Genomic DNA, 16,597 nt, shown 5'->3' with positions numbered 1-16,597 from the left:
GATGGCCAGCTTATTTCTTGCACTTGTGCACTGTACTATCTGGCAAGTTTTATTTATCTAATTTTGTATTCAGTTATAACCACGGTATGGGTAGGAAATATAGGACAGGTGTAATGCCTCTTGCTACAGTGGACCTTCTTTTCTTTTGGACAAGAAAATACAACTATGGTCAAAATCATCAGTTTCAAAGCTCCTATGTGATAAGTTTTCCCATTAAATCAATGACAAGAATTAACATTGGTATTTAAAACTATTCTAGAAGTGTTAGTCAACACAATTTGATAATAAAAACATAGTACACATGCTAAAAATGAAACATTATCATCATTTGCAGATGCGCTTTTCCCTCAACTCGCTGAGCTCGTACTGCACGCCAAGTACTCCTATCAGCCCACAACCTATCCCACGTAGGTCAGTGCTCACCTTTTGGTTTTGGAGATTCCTTTTTCCTATCCTGACCTTATTGACTTGCTTGTTTTTCATGTCAGTTGATGTCATGTTATTTCTGTGAGGTTTGCTACCTTCCTCCAGTGTAACAAAGTTCATAACTGTTTTAGTCTTTACCCTGGCAACTGTTTCTTTAGAATAACATGTTATATGTTCAGCTAAAAATCCATATTAGGCCCACCTTAAAAAAGATGTATGTTTTTGATTTTAAGATTTTATATATTAAGATCTGATTCTTGATGAGAACACAAACTAATAAAAAACACACGCACAGCTCAGCATTCCTTTAGTCCCGTAAGAAATTAAGGCTTACCTGTCTTGGAAATCAGGTTGTCCTGCTCAAATAGTTTAGAAGCATGGGTCTGCAGGAGAAGTGAACATTCCTTTAATCTTGAATTCATGGTCGTGGCTACTTCAAATATTCGAGGGACATTTTTCCATAGATTTGTATAAACTGATGCAAATGAACAATCCTCTTTTATATTTTTCAAAGTGTATGCCCACTTATCATTATCTAGCCAAATCATTTCTCTGGGCCAATAGTCCTGCCAAAATATGAAAGAAAGAAAACTACTTAATCATTTATAATAAATTTTCCGAGGAACCTAGGTCCTCTTGCCTTCAGAAAAAACAAGTATTAAAAAGATACATAAGTGCCCTCTCCCAAATCCTGAAAATATATTTCTTAAGACACAACAACGAGGGGAAGTTTTCTAGTATGAAAATTGGGAAAACAGACAAAAAAGCACCACCCACAATGATCCCGAAGTAATAGCGGAAGATCATAGGATAAAATCTCTGAAGAAAACTGCTGTCAATTTAGAATGACAAGTGCATGTGAAGAGCAGCCGTGTGCGGCATGCATTGCTATTGCTAGTACTGTGAGGAAAGAAGGCAAGCCTAAGTGGCGCTGAGAAGCCTGTGTGACAGGTGCAAGCCTTCACGAAGATGCGCACTCAGCGCCAGCCTGCAGGTACCATGTCTGTGTGCCCCAATTCCAAAGCACATGGTTGAGCAGCTCTTCTGTGAACACATGCAATCTGAAACGCTCCAGAATCCAAGCTTGTTGAGTGCTGCGGCACCACCACGAGCGGGACTCTGCATCTGACCTCCCCTGACAAGCTGTAAGTAAAACACACATGTGTAACAGACAGTTCGCCCAGTGTCTGCAGGGGAAGAAACTCCCTTCTGCGCTCCGTCACCTGCAGGTGCCCGCGGTTCCCTGGGCAGGCATGTGCACGGACAGGAATACCAAAGATGGACACAAGCAGTAGTGAGACGGCACGTGTGCGGGCCAGACATGCGGCTGGAGATCTCGCAGTGCTATGCACAGGGATGAAATCAACATGGAGTTTTCATTGTGAAGTTGTGAGTTTTGTTTGTTTACTTGTTTGCTTATTATCTGATCTGTGGTGTGAAGATGTGGTTGTAAATTTTTTTAAGTGCAGTTACCCATGTGGGTAACAGTAGTAAGGAAAAGAGGAGGTACTTATTTTTATGTTCAGCACAGAAGGTGAAGTTTCTGTAGAAACTGGACAGCAGTGTGATGCGAATTATCTCACAGCAGAGGACAGTGACAGAATGATGACCACCTATGACCTGAAGAAGCAAGCAATCAGGGGTTCACTGGGGTCCCAGAGCCATTAATACTAAGAACGTGATCTGCAGACAAGCCTTGATTCTTCTACTGATTCTTTGCGGTCGTGCTGTTATGTGGATTCCAGCGGACATTCTTGAAGTAAGTAACATCTTACAGCAGATCACCGCTAGCCCCATCTCTCTAATTACTTCCTTCTCTTAATCCTTTACACTGTGCCATCAGCCAGAGCCTCTTGCATAGAGTGCCACCTGAGAAGCAAACTTCAAGCCAATACGCAGGCACAGGCTTGTAGTCTTGACTATGCAGGAAGCCAAGACAGGAGGACACTTGAGATCAAGAGTTCAAGATCAGCCTAGGAACATAAGGAGCCCTTGTCTCAATGTACACACGTGTGTGCACATACCTACATGTACATGTGCGTGTGAATTGTGAAGCTAGACCTCAGAAAAGTAAACAGGTCCATCAGAACCAACAGTTCACTTCTCCAGAGGAAGGCAACACAATAAGAGGCTGGGCATCCAGCATCCAAAGTGATCACATTAATGCAAATGAAATGAATGCACTCAAATTCCAAAGGAGCAGAAGAGTTGGGAAGGAGATTTCAGTGCCTCACAGAATCCATTTCTCCAATATAGGATGACAGCCCTCAGTGATAACTCCAAGAAAACAGTTTTCCTGCTTAAAACAAGGCCAAGGAAGTAGGGATTGACTAGGTATTTATGTTTACTTTAATTATAGCAATTAACTTTGTGAATGGCAAAAGCATGAATGATTACACACCAGCACAAAGCTAAAGGAAAAGGGAGAGCAAATAAGCAAAGGGCTTTCCTAAAGTTTGAAGGATTCTGTTTATTGAACATTGTTAGATCTTCACACACACACAACCCCCAATGACTACTGAGGTTCAGCAAGATAAGAAGCCTGGCTTCAAGAATTGTTAAGGTTTGATATAAGGACGAATTTAAATAAATCAATGAGTGGACGAATGAATGGAAAACAAAGCAGGACACTTCTTAAAAGGACACTGAAATAATCTTTCTAGCATACCTTCGATCCTTTAATAAAAATCATAGTGAAGAGCTGAGTACTCTATGGGTCTGATTACAAATCTAAGCCTATTAACAGAAACTGACACTGATGGGCTATGAGAAGATGAAACGCTCCTAGGAAGAAGAAAGGAAAGGAACAGTAATGTGGAGCTAAATATGACGGGTGGAGAAAGAAGTCATAGGAGACAACTGCTCAGCTCCCGAGGACCTGGAAAGCAATCCTAACAAAATATGTGACAGAATAGAGAAGGAGGGGGAAGGAGAGTGACCCAAAATCCCTCAAAAAATAAGGATCTTTGTTTGCTTTATTCATCGCTTTATCTCCAGTGTCCAGAAGATATCTCCCAAATGGAACAGCAATAAAATGGATGAATGTGTAGGACAAGAGTTGACCATGAAGTAACAATAGTAGGATGAGAGAATGTTATAAAATAAAATACAAAAATATTTTACGATAAAAATAGAATGGTGACGGACCAAAGAGGGAGCACTAGGAAGAAAATGTAGGAGCTGCTCAACGGAAAGATGAGAGTACAGAGCTAACTGAAGGTAAGAAGGTGCAAAGAGGCATAACAAGAATGAGAGGGAGGAGAGAGGAGTGAAAGGGAAAATATATTCAAATTACAGAGGAAATATAGAAATGATAGGAATTGGCAAAAAAAGAAAGGATTTAGGTGATGCTATAAAAATATGCAGGGCTGCGGAGATGGCCCAGTGGGGCCGGGGAGATGGCTCAGTGGAATAAGCGCTTCCCTGGCAAGCGCAAGGGCCTGAGTTCAATCTCCGGTTCCACAAAAAAAAAAAAAAAGAAAAGAAAAAGAAAAAGCAATATAGGACAAAAGAGAAACCAGCATCCAGCCTGTCGGTTGCAGGTGCTGCTCTAGAGCTAGCAGGTGCAGCCTGGAGCTCAGGTAGGCCAGCCCCAGAGCCCTGCTCCTAGCTGTGATGCCACTACCCACTACGCACACACAGATCTCCGCCTTTATATTTTGTAAAGAAAAAAATAAAATGAAATGGGTCCTCTAAGAAGTGATAGGCCCCTTAGAATATGCTTTTCATCTCTCTTTTGCTTTGTTCATTTGTTTATATGTCTCAATTCTAAAAAATGATAGCACCATGAAGGCAAATCTTTGCCTAGTTTTGCTCATGAGTAAATCCCACGTGTCTTATGTTCCTGGCAAACAGTTGGTACTCAGAAATACTTCTTAAATGAATCCACCTCAGTTACTGCTTCCTCACCATTGTCAAGGAAGACAAAAGAAGACATAAGACAAAAACTTTGTTCAGCAAGCAAAATTTAAATACTTAGTTGTTTTGTTCCTTGATATTTTCTAATATCAAACATTTGGCAATGCATACACATAGCCAAGCCTTACAAAATAAAGTACACAACGTGATTATTAGGCTGGGAAATACAGAAGAAAAAAAAAGATTTACGGATAAACTCAAAAGTGACAAAATGGCACAAATGGATATATGATTTTATAAAATATGATGTGGTAAAAATTGAAGGGTATAATTAGAGCCTTTGTAAAGAAATCAATGTGGTAACTTTTGTATTCAAGGATAATACTCGTGACACAAGAAGACATGTGCTTTGATTTTATTCTATCTGTAGTGAAGGGCTGGCATAAACTTATAATCTTGATTTCATTAGTATCATTTTTAATTTAAACAGAGGAATTATGAATTTTCCACTTCAAACAATTAGAAATTATCATGTGAAATAATAGGTCCTCAAACATGTATAACATATGGTACAAATATCTCCATTATTTGTTGAGTTTTGCTTAATTTTAATTACAATCATTTTCCTTTGACATTGAAAAAAGAAAAAAACTGAAACACTGACATTAAGCTGCAGTACATTTCCATCACTGTTTAAATCAAAATAGTTGCAAAAAGCTTGTCCTAAAAGTACTTCAAAATATTTGGCTCTACCACAGTAACTGAAATAAACTTTTGTAAACTAGGAATGTTTTCATTTTCTATTGCTCCTAAAGGAAATCCTTTTCCAAAAATGTTAAGAGAAAAACATTCATATAAACAAATTTTAAAAAATGGAAAATAGATGTTTAAAAATAGATATATCTGAAACTGCATTGTTACTACTTTAGTCATAGCAAATTCCATTATATGTAAACATAGATGTAGTTCATTAAAATACGAGACTATCTTATTAAAAAGTTACCTTTTCCTCTATTTATACACAGACATCTTTATCCTAGTCCTTAGTTAATATACCTCAGTGCAAAATAAATCTGGCCTTCGTACTCAGAAGTGCATGGAACTCAGAGCAACCTTCTTAGCAATCTCAGTAACTTCACATAAAACCAGTAGTTATGTATAATAATAGAAACTGGAACTTTTCGATGTGAAAATACATTTTGACTACTTTATCCTAATTCAACAATCAAAGAATGTAACATCTTTCCAAATTATCTGTCAGTCTTAATTGTGGCATATAGATAAGTGTGCTAAGTATAGCTGTCAGATTTTCTTTAAGGTGTATATATTTAAGACAAAAACTATGTATTAGCAAGAGTCCAGTGCTACCCCAGCTCATGAGCTCAGTGTATTTCACCATTCTGGGGAAGATGGCTGTCAAGACGGCCGCATTCCTGTTGCTGCAGCAAAAATGGCAGCAGCTGCATTCCACACCTGACATTGAGTTTGCCAGTGGAAGCAAAATTTTGCTAAATGCTTCTTTTTTCAAACCAAAATTGTTTGCAAACAGAAGAGTCTGTGAGATGTTGCAGTAATGTCCGCATGGGCTTAACACTTTTAATGTGAAAACACGACTACTGACGAGAACAGCAGAGAGCCCAATGAAAAGAATTAAATATTTGCAAAGATTTCCTAAAATGAAAGTACTTTCTAGAATTTCTATGCTTAAAGTTTTTAAGATGCCCACAGCTCTATATCTAACATTTTTAAAAGATATATCAGTTCATAAAATAGGAGGCTCTACTCACCCAGTTTTGAAACTTTAAGAATTCTTCCAGGCTTTTTGGTGGTTCTTGCATTTTCTAATGAAGCAAAACCAGTATTGTTTATTAATATAAATTTAGATTATACATAATATCTGTGCATAATTTGCTTAAAATATGATACTCAAATGATAATTTCCAGACCTCTAAGACATTATAAAATATGCACTTTTTGAAAGTTCCTCAAATTTGAAAAGTGACAGATATTTCAATTTTGTCCCTATAAATCAGATTATATAAAAAGCTTTCCTTTTACTGCCTGTAGTCCATGTGATCCTGGATGAATGTCCTCTTTTCTAATTTCTTATGAGGGTTTCAAGATTATTTTGGGCTACTGTGGATAGTACGTATAATAAATGCAGAGCCAAAAATGTGGTAACGCACTCTTCTTGCTGATGAAATATTTTAAAAGTTCACACTAGTGAAATGGTGAAAGCAACTTAAACATGTGTATGTTTCAGTCTAATAAGCAGTAACCCAGTTTTCATTTTGTAGTGTTTGTGAGCTGAGAATATGTTGAACATCAGATGAGTTAATCTCAATCAAGCCAGAGCTCACTCTTTCTTGCCTTAGAGACTTTGAACACATTCATCATTTTGCTTAGATCTCCTCTTGCCCCAAACCCTTCCTGGCCTACTTGGTATCTACTTAAAATATCAAATTAAAAGTTATATTTTCTAGAAATGCTTCATTGACCCCCCCCCCAAAGAACTTCTCAAAGGTAACATAAAGCAGGTTCACATCTCTATGAGGACCAAAGCTCTGGTGCAATCATGGCTGAATTACCTAAATTTCACACAGTGGGTGTCCCATAACCCCCAAGACTTGCCCTGTGCACACATTAATGCACAAACAGGTGAATGTGAGAAGCATGTAGGCATTTGATGAGTAATAACAATGACACTTCTAGAGAAAGAAAAACCAGTGAGATGGCAGAAGCATGAATTTAGAAAAGAGGAATTCCCAAGTCTAGATATTGACAGCCAGATGACATGGCTGAAAAGAATGCTTCACTTTTTATATACTAAACCACATATTTTACATCAGTGTTTAAAATGGTCAGCATTGTAAAAATGCCGGGCTATTCTATGTAAAAGTAATTACACATTTGCAGCTGAATGTTTCACTGTTAATACTGTTTAAAAATACATGAGGAGTATAAGTAAATGGTAATAAAATAAAGGGTGTATGTGGCAACCATTATGGAAAAGAAGGCTTCAGACTGAACCATTGAATACAGCTGCCAAGACACTGTATGGGAGGTATGGGGTTCAGGTGTGGGTCGGACTGAGAGGGTGAGGGTGGGAGATGTGGAGTGCACAGAATCAGGCCCCTGACAGAACATCTTAGGGACACTGGGGGCAGCAGTTTGGCTAGAAGTTAGCAGTATTTTTTTAAGTTCATGGCATATAAAGGAACCTAATTAAAATAACTTAAATGCTGACTTTGGTTCTTATAATTGTTGTCTACTTAGAGGGCAAACTGAAAATACAGACATTTCAATGAAAGGGAATCAGCAAAATGAATCATGGAAACAAAATCTGCAGAAAGAAGTTTCAGTTACTTCAATATAAAGTTCTGAAGTTCTCTGAAGTGAAGTTAAAAGGAAGTGAGACCTAAATTAAATAATCTCTACTTTTAGGGAGATAAAAAAATTCTTTATTGTAACAACAAGGAAAACACAAATGAAATAAAAAATCCTGCTTTTGTACATGTTTAATGGCAATCAGCAGATGCCAGTAAGCATAGCCAATTACATTCTGCATGAGAATTCATTCTCCTTTGTTCAGTAATTACTAAGAACTTCGAGACAGTGACATCAGAGTAGTCACCATCATGCTTGGGGCACCTGCAGAGGATGCAAGCCTGTGTGCCTAGCCCTGCCTGGAAAGGTTGAGGACCTGAAATCCAGAGAGAAAAGATGGCTGTGTAAAGTGAGCATAACGCCATGCAGCTTGCTTACCAAGGTGCGAGCTTTGCGGATCCACTGACGCTTCCATTGGCCTCTCATGGTGCAACGACCCTGCAGAGATGAAGAGAAATCTGCTGGGCCTCAGTGTCAGTGTGAGTTGGGGTAACAAACTGAAGAGGTGTTCAAACCAGGAATACACGACTCAGCCTAATAATCCTCCCCCCAAACCTCACTACTGAATTTTCTCAAGTAAGCCGCAGTAGAGATAGGGACTGGAAAGGGAGAAATGGTACTAATCAACACATGCTTATAGTTCTCAGGTACTGAGGCTCAGACAAAATTGACCCCATTCATGAATCAAAAATACCTAATGTTTCAGTCTGCATTTCTCTCAGTTAAAATACTGACAAGGTATAAAAGATAGCTTTGAGTCAATCACAGGTGATTTCTAATTTTCAACTCTAGAAAGGTTCTAAAGAATAAGCTCTCATTCTAAATGCCAAAGAAAGGTTTGTGCTGTCTGAAAACTAAATAAAATTAAATTTTGGTCTCCACGATGTCATTAGATTGGCCCAACACACAATGAAATGATTGCAAAGCCAGCGGTGGGTGGCTCACTCCTGTCATCCGACACTTTGGGAGGCTGAGGCAGCAGGACTGAAAGTTCAAGCTCAATCTGATTAATTTTGCAATTTAGTGACCCCCTTCCCTGAAAATAATCCCTGGCTATTAGATAAATGTAAATTAAAACAATTCTAGTATTCCATCTTACAGCAGAAAGAATGGCCACACCATCAAGAAGTAACAAAATAACAAACGCTGGCATGGCTGTGGTGAAAAAGGAACCCTCCTACATTGTCAGTGGGAATATAAAATAGTACCACCATTATTGAAATCAGAATGGAGATTCCTCAAAGAACTAAAATTAGAAATTCCATATGGCCCAGATATTCCACTTCTGGATATCTTCCCCAAAGAGCTAAAGACATATTACAATAAGACATGCATGCCAATGTTTATAGCAGCCCAATCTAGCTAAATCCTGGAGCATCCTGTATACCTTCCCATCAATGAGTAGATAAAGAAAATGTGGTTTCTATATACAATGGAATATCAATCAGCTATAAAGAAGGACAAATTCTAGACATCTGTAGCAAAATGGAAAGTCCAATGGAAAATACGATGTTGTGGGAAATAAATCAGACACACCAGCCCAAATACCATATGGTATCTCTCATGTAGGGGAAGTACAAAGAACACAATAAAGGATGGGTAGAAGGAGACAAGGGGTTCAATCTCTTACAGATGGAAATGGGTCCCAGAGACCAAAGGTGAGGGGTAAGAGGAGAGGAAGGGGAAATAAGTAGAATAAGGCTATGCCATGTACAGAAACCTAATAACCTCAGTGCCAGCAAGATAGCTCAGTGGCCTAAAGCACCTGCTTAGGCAAGCTTAGGCAAGCACAGGGACTGTGGTTCAATCCCTGGCACCACATACTGCATGAGGCCCACCCTCAGGGAGGGCTGAGCTGGCCCGAGTCTGGGCATAGTAGCGCATGTCTGTAATCCCAGCACTGGGGAGGCTGAAAGTAAGAGGATCACCACGAGTCCGACCTGCATAGTGAGACCCTGCAACAACCAAATACATAAAAAAAGAAACCTAATAACCTCAATGCATGTAAACATATGCCATAAACATGAGCTAAGATTAATAATATCAGTAAGGATACAAATGATGAAAGGGGAATTAGAAGGGGGGGGGGAGAAAATTAGAAGGGGATTAACAATATAACCAAACTGTATTACATACACATATCCATTCCCCAACAGGATTATAAACATGTGTACTGTAAACATGTACCAACAAAGCACAAAATGCACTAACAGAAACAAAAACAAAACAATCCTGAGGATGTATCTCTGTGCAAGGTCATGAATTTAATCTCTAGAACTGGAAAAAAAGATATTAAAAGGGTAGTGGAGAGATATCAAAATATAACCTAGGGAAAACACTGTTGATATAAACTAATAAACTAAAAAAACAGTTATTGTAATTATTAAACAAGGGTCTTAAAGCAACTACTCTAAACATATTAAAAACCTTACCTTACAATATAGGTTGGACAACAGTGCTTGAAGACATGGGATATTTCAAGAGAAGTGGAAATTCTAAAACAGAAACAATTCAAACTGTAACACCATGCAAACTCCAGTAGTAAGCTAGGTATAACACTGCTAAGTGCTTTTAATCTAATAACAAAGTCCCAGGTAAATATAATAGAAATTGAAAACTCTCAAGGGAAAAATGAAACCACAGTTGTAGTTGGAAAGCTGACACATTTCCCTATGTAGCTGATGAATCCGGTATGCACATGTACAGCATTAGCGAGCAACTTAATCCAACTAAAATTTATAGAATAACTACCCCTCACAACTACAGAACGTAGTCTTATACATAAATACACATCATTCACTAAGTGGGCCTGGGTCACACCATAAGACCAATCTCAAAGAATTCTACATAATTTAATTTTTTTTAAGTTTAGTGTATATTTTGTGACTATTATGGAATTGAATAGGTACAATATCATAATAATATCCATAAGATCTTTGTTAAATAATCTTTCTAAATAATATTTGGCTTAAAAGAAAACAATCAAGAAGGCTAGAAGTATTTTCCAAATGAATGATAAAAGTAATAAAAATAGCATATCAACATATGTGTGGCATGTAAATAAAATTCTGCTTAGAAGAAAATCAATAAAACACAAAACAAAGAAATCAACAAAATTAAAATCAGTCTTTAAAAATATGAAAATATTGGTAATTTCCTAGAAGCTAATTTGAGAGAAATATAAATGGCCAATATCAGAAAATGAATAAAGTGGTGTCGTTATAGATTCTACACACATAAAAATAAGCAAGAGACATATAATTTAAAAATTTATCAACAAATTCAATGAACTAATGAAATGGAAAATCCTTGAGATTAAAAAAAACGAAAAATAAAAGAAGGCATAGTAAACTTAAAATATCTCTGTGTATTTTCTTAAAGATTTTGAATTTATAATTTTAACTTTTTTATCAAGACATTCCAGGTCAAGATGGTTGTAGAATAAAAGAAAAGAAAGCTAGAGAACCAGTTTAACCTTAAACTGTTTCAGAAATAGAGGCTGAAAGAGTTTTGTATTTTTTTATTTTTTAAAGAAAATAGTAAAAAAAAAAAATTACAAATGATACAGAATTTCACTAAACAAAATGACAGGAATTCAACAATAGTTGTTATATTGCATATAGTTGTCTTCAAATTAGTTACTCAGACTACCAGATATAAGCCTGCAAAATTGGTCAAAAAATTAAAAAGAAGAAAAAAATGTTAAGTATTGCCCCGCGTGTGGGGTGCGCTGAGACAGCGACTGAGACTGGGTGTGATGGCGCACCCTTGTAATCCTGGAGTTCGGGAGGCTAAAAATAGGAGGGTCACTACGAGTCTGACCTATGTAGTGACACCTATACTAACTACATAAAAAAATTAAGCATTAACTGTTCAGTTGACCATTATAAATCATCTGTACAATTATTGAAGCTATCTTATGTGTATACATATATATTTTTTCTCTTCTGCCTTTCTTTTCTCCTCTCATTGCAGTTGTTCCTTCCCTTTAAGCAGTTTCCCTCTCACAGTATATAGTGCTCCTTTCAGATTTTATGTACTCTTTCAGGTTCTAGGGAGACAATCCAATGTTTACACATGAGTGTCTGATTTGTTTCACTTATGAGTATGGCTCTAATTGTATCCATTTACCTACAAAAGCCTCAAGCTTATTTTTTTTAATAGCTCAGTAATACACCATTGTATAAAAGTACATCTTTTTTACTCACTCCTCAGTTGATGGGCATTTGGGTTCCCAAGACTTAAATAATACAAACTGTGCTGCTATAAACATGGATATATATATATATATATATATATATATATATATAGCTATGTTGTGATGTTTTTAATTATTCTAGGAAGACACACATAAAAATATCTGGATTGAATGGGACCTCTAATCCTAGCTTTTTTAGGGATCTCCATACTGATTTCAATACTAGTTGTACCATTCTATACTCCCACAAGCAGTAGAGAAGGGTCCCTTTTCCCCTACAACATCTCCAGCATTTAATATTACTTGATTTCTTAATGACAGCTATTCATTCAGGAGTGAGATGGAATCTGAGTGTTGTTTTAATTTGCATCTGCATCTCCTGAATGATCAATGATGTAGAACATTTTTTCATATATTTATTTTCCATCTGTGTTTCTTCATCTAAGAAGCATATATTCATCTCAGATGCCCAATTTTGGACTGGGCCTTTAAATTTGAGAGGTCTGACTTTTTAAAATTCTTGATATGGTCTAACCTTTGTCTGAAGGACAATTGGTTAAAATTTTTTTCCAACTCTGTGAGTTGTCTTTTCATTATGTTGGTGCTTTTTTTTATGTTCAGAAGCTCTGTAATAAGATGAAATCCCAGTCATGGATTCTTTGAAGTATTTCCTGTGCAGTTTTTTTTTTTTTCATGAACTCTCTATCTACCCTTATGTCTTCAAGATTTTAACCTACTTTTCCCTTCAGTAGATTTAGTGTTTCTGTTTTGATATGTGACTCTGCGATCCATTCTGGCGTTAGTTTATTGCTTGGTGAGAGACATTTTAGCCTCTAACATGTGGAAATCCAGAGGCTGGAAGAGTTTTTAGCCAGTGTAATTCTGATATCAAACTCTGACAAACATTACAAAAAAATTATAAACTAAGAAAGGGAAAGGAGAAGAGCTAGGAAACATGACAGTGACAAGCCAAGTTTCCTATAAGAAAATATATTTTAAAATCTGTAACAAATTATGGTGATTATTACTCACAATAGTGACTTCAAAGACCTTTTTCTAAAAGATTCACAGAAGACTTCAGCATAAATATTTTATATTTAGTTATTTTTCACTGCAAACCTAGTGTGTTCAAAGCAAAATATTTGTTCATCTCTTGGAATAAGTCTTTATGGTTGTTTTTATTTTTGTGGCAAAGGTTTCATAATCACTTAAAATAATTACCAAAAAATCATACATTAAATATTACAGTAAAGATTTATCAGCTTTGAATTACACATAACACTAATATATTAAAGCATTGTAAAATTATTATAACTTTTTTATCTGCAAGATAAATCCAACATGGGTCTGGCAGGATAGCTCAGCAGATTAAAGCACCTGCTTAGGTAAGCTTAGGCAAGTGCAGGGAGCACAATTCGATCCCTGGCACCACATGCCACTCCAGCCCTGACCCCAGGGCAGGTTGAGCCGGCCAGAGTTCAGGCGTGATAGTGCAACACCTCCAGTGCTGGGGAGGCTGAAAGCAGGAGGATCACTAGGAGTCAGAGCTGCATAGAGAGACCTTGTAACAACCAAATACGTAAAAAAAGATAATCTCCACTTGAATATGACATACTATTTTCCATCTCTTTTAGCTCAATTTGCTATGATTCTCACTTCTACCACTCTAGATAAATTATACCTGCTATGTTTTGTAAACAGAATAACCAAAGCAAGCACTTTTTGACGTCTGCAAGTGATATTGTCTGTGAGATTCATCCACACTGATTCTTGGGATTGTAGCTGGTGTTGGTCACTGTTGTGTAATACTCTATTGTGTAACATTACCAAGCCTTCTTTATCCATTCCACTTTTAATGGACATTTCAGTTATTTTCTATTCATCTGTTATTCAAAATCAAGTCAGTATGAACATCATCTTGTTAGTGTCTTCTGATACACTTGATATACAACAGGGGCTGCTAAGTCAGCTGTAATGAGTGTTGCTTTCTGAATAGCTTTCCAGAGTGGTTGAACTAATTCTCACTTTAAATAGAAATATATGATATTTGTAATGCCATAACTTTATGTTCTTAACTAAGAATGCAATAGTTTTTGGTATAGTAAATTTAGTCTTGTCAATTCTTTTAAATTTAGCAACTCTGGTGAGCCTATAGCGGTATCTGATAATTTTAATTTGCATTTCTTTGGGAATGTTGATCAAACTTTTCATTCACTTATTGGCAACTTAAGTATCTTCTTTTGTAAGAAATTATTTAAGCTCTTTTGCCCATTTTTATTAGGTTGTCTGTATTTTTAATATTGACCTGTATAGTAAGTCTAAAATGTATATATCCTGTACACATGCTGAGATAAGGGCAAAAATAACTTGTACTTTCTTAATGATGTTCTCTTACAATACAGCTTTTAATTTTAATATTTTCCTTCATTTATTCATTTTTGTCTTTTAGAACACTTCCTACTTCAAAGTAAAAAATATGGTCATTCTTTTTTGTTTTACTTTATAAATGCCACATTTACACTTAACATTTAAATCTATGCTCTATCTTGAATTGATTTTGTGTTTTGGGAGGTAATGAATCAAATTTAATGATTTTTCCTTTTGGATTTATAGTTGACCCAGAATCAATTAATTAAAAGTTTGTATTTGCTGTTGCATTTCAGGGTCATGGTTATAAACTCAGGGAACTAGATACTAGGTCCTTCTGGACACTCAGCCCTGTTTTACTTGTCTAGCTGTCTTTTTCATAAAGACACTCAGTTTAAATTACTGTGTCTTTATAATACAACTTAATACATTATAGTTTACATCATTTAGATTTACTTTCTTCATCGAGATGATCATTCCTAATTTTATCCTTTACATTTCCTTTTAAACTTTAGAAATAAAATTATCAAACTATGCAAATCTACTACAATTATGATGAGTAAACAAAAGATCAGCTTGGTATCTAACATCTCTCCATTTATTTAGTGATTTAAATTTTTTTCATATTAATTTTCCTTGTAGAGACCTTGCATAATCTTTTATTAGATTTAGCCTAAAAATTTTTGATATATTTTGTTCCCATGATATGGCATTTAAAAAATATTCAAGTAGAAATGGTAATTTTAAGCATATTTTTCTTGTATTTCTATTGCTTCTTGCTAAAAAACAGAAGTAGAAATTATTTTCTATCCACTTTACTTAGGTGTAATGTACCAAATAAATTACTATTATTATTTGACAAGGAATTCTTAAAATATTTATTTTTAATTTGTGTATTTTGTATAGGGTCTCACTATGCACAGTTCAGACTTATAGTGATCCTCCTGTTTCAGCCTCCCCAGTGCTGGGATAACAGGCATGCACCAACATGCCCAGTTTCAGTGGCTGGCTCACAGGGCCCGGGATGGGGCCTGTACCGCATGCGGTACCAGGCATCCAACAGGTTCCAGGGATCAAACCCAGGTCCTTGCACTTGCCAAGCAGGTGTTTAGACTGATGAGCTATCTTTCCAGGCCCTGACAAAGAATTTTGACCAACTGTACAGCCACATAATCTTTACTGAAACATTTAGATTATCCCTAAGTGTTTCCTACACTACTTTGAAGTTGATCCTCCCTACTGTTTATAAGCACATCCCTCAACTGGCACTAGCAAATGTAGCTGTTTTTAATAACCATGTGTTAGTTAGTTTGCCCTCTTCTACATTTTCATGTGGACTGACTTATACATTATGTGTCATTAACTAGTTTTGTGTCTCACTCCTTTTGATCAATACAGAACTTGGAGAATCATCCAGGATGCAGTGTGCTCGTTCTCTCTCTCTCTCTCTCTCTCTGAATATATTTGGTTTGCATTCAGATTTGAGTTGAGCTATTAGGAAAACTAGCTGCTATGGAAATAGCATACAACTGTTTCTTTGGACACATTTTTTTCTTAGTTACCTACATAAGATAAAGACAGCCACGTGCTGCATATGATGTTTTAGACAATAAGGGTCCACATATATAATGATGATACTGATATTATGCTGGAACAGAAAACTTTCTACAATTAGTGAAGTTTCAGATCTTGGAACACTATAACAAGAGGCACTAGTCACGCATGCAGTGATGCTGCTGTAAGCAAACCTAAAGTGTTACAAGTCATAGAGGCCTAAGACAAAGCTGAACACTGGGGCAGGGTGCAGTATACCACATGTCTGTCGAAGTGCAGGCTGATGTCAGCATGACAACATAGCCTAATGACACCTTTCTCAGAATGTATTCTCACAATTAAGAAACATGTCACTGTACCAGGTTAATTTAATAATTCAATTTATAATGAAAAACCTCATGAAGCAAATTCCAAGTACAAATAGCTTCATTAGTAAGTTCTATTAACCTTTGAAGAAAAAATCAAGTACAACCACACAACAGCTTTTGAAGAAAATAGTAACACTTTCATTTTCCCCTGTTTTTTAAAAAAATCACCTGTGTCACTAGTTTTCAGCAGCTAAAGAGGTTGAGTTTTTGATCCCCTTGCTGGGACTAGAGATGACGTATTCAATTTGATTCTTTAAACAATAACAGCAACCAATCTTTTTTTTTGCGGGGGGGGGTTTGCAATTTTTTTTCAACAAATAATACACTGCATATATTCTTCTTAGTGGTTAATTGCTGTACAAGATGAGGACTTGTGATCCTATTTACAAACACCATTAGAACAAATCATTCTATTCATTAACAGAATGTAACTATATAT

The 16,597-nt window shown here is 36.3% G+C and overlaps 1 protein-coding gene across 1 annotated transcript in view; it reads right to left on the bottom strand.

Annotated features, from left to right (window-relative positions):
• The window catches only part of Fam227b (family with sequence similarity 227 member B), a 201,536-nt gene that overhangs the window by 175,700 nt on the left and 9,239 nt on the right, over positions 1-16,597 (bottom strand). The window contains exons 2-6 of the mRNA XM_023724063.1: positions 10,104-10,166; positions 8,050-8,109; positions 6,072-6,125; positions 761-992; positions 424-578 (exon numbers count right to left, since the gene is read on the bottom strand). Of these exons, the coding sequence (XP_023579831.1) occupies positions 424-578; positions 761-992; positions 6,072-6,125; positions 8,050-8,097 (489 nt within the window). The 5' untranslated portion in view covers positions 8,098-8,109; positions 10,104-10,166. The remainder of the gene's footprint in view (positions 1-423; positions 579-760; positions 993-6,071; positions 6,126-8,049; positions 8,110-10,103; positions 10,167-16,597) is intronic.

This window comes from Octodon degus, unplaced genomic scaffold (assembly GCF_000260255.1).
Source record: "Octodon degus isolate 3935 unplaced genomic scaffold, OctDeg1.0 scaffold00105, whole genome shotgun sequence".
NCBI lineage: Eukaryota > Metazoa > Chordata > Mammalia > Rodentia > Octodontidae > Octodon > Octodon degus.
This window is presented reverse-complemented; position numbering and strand designations above follow the sequence as displayed.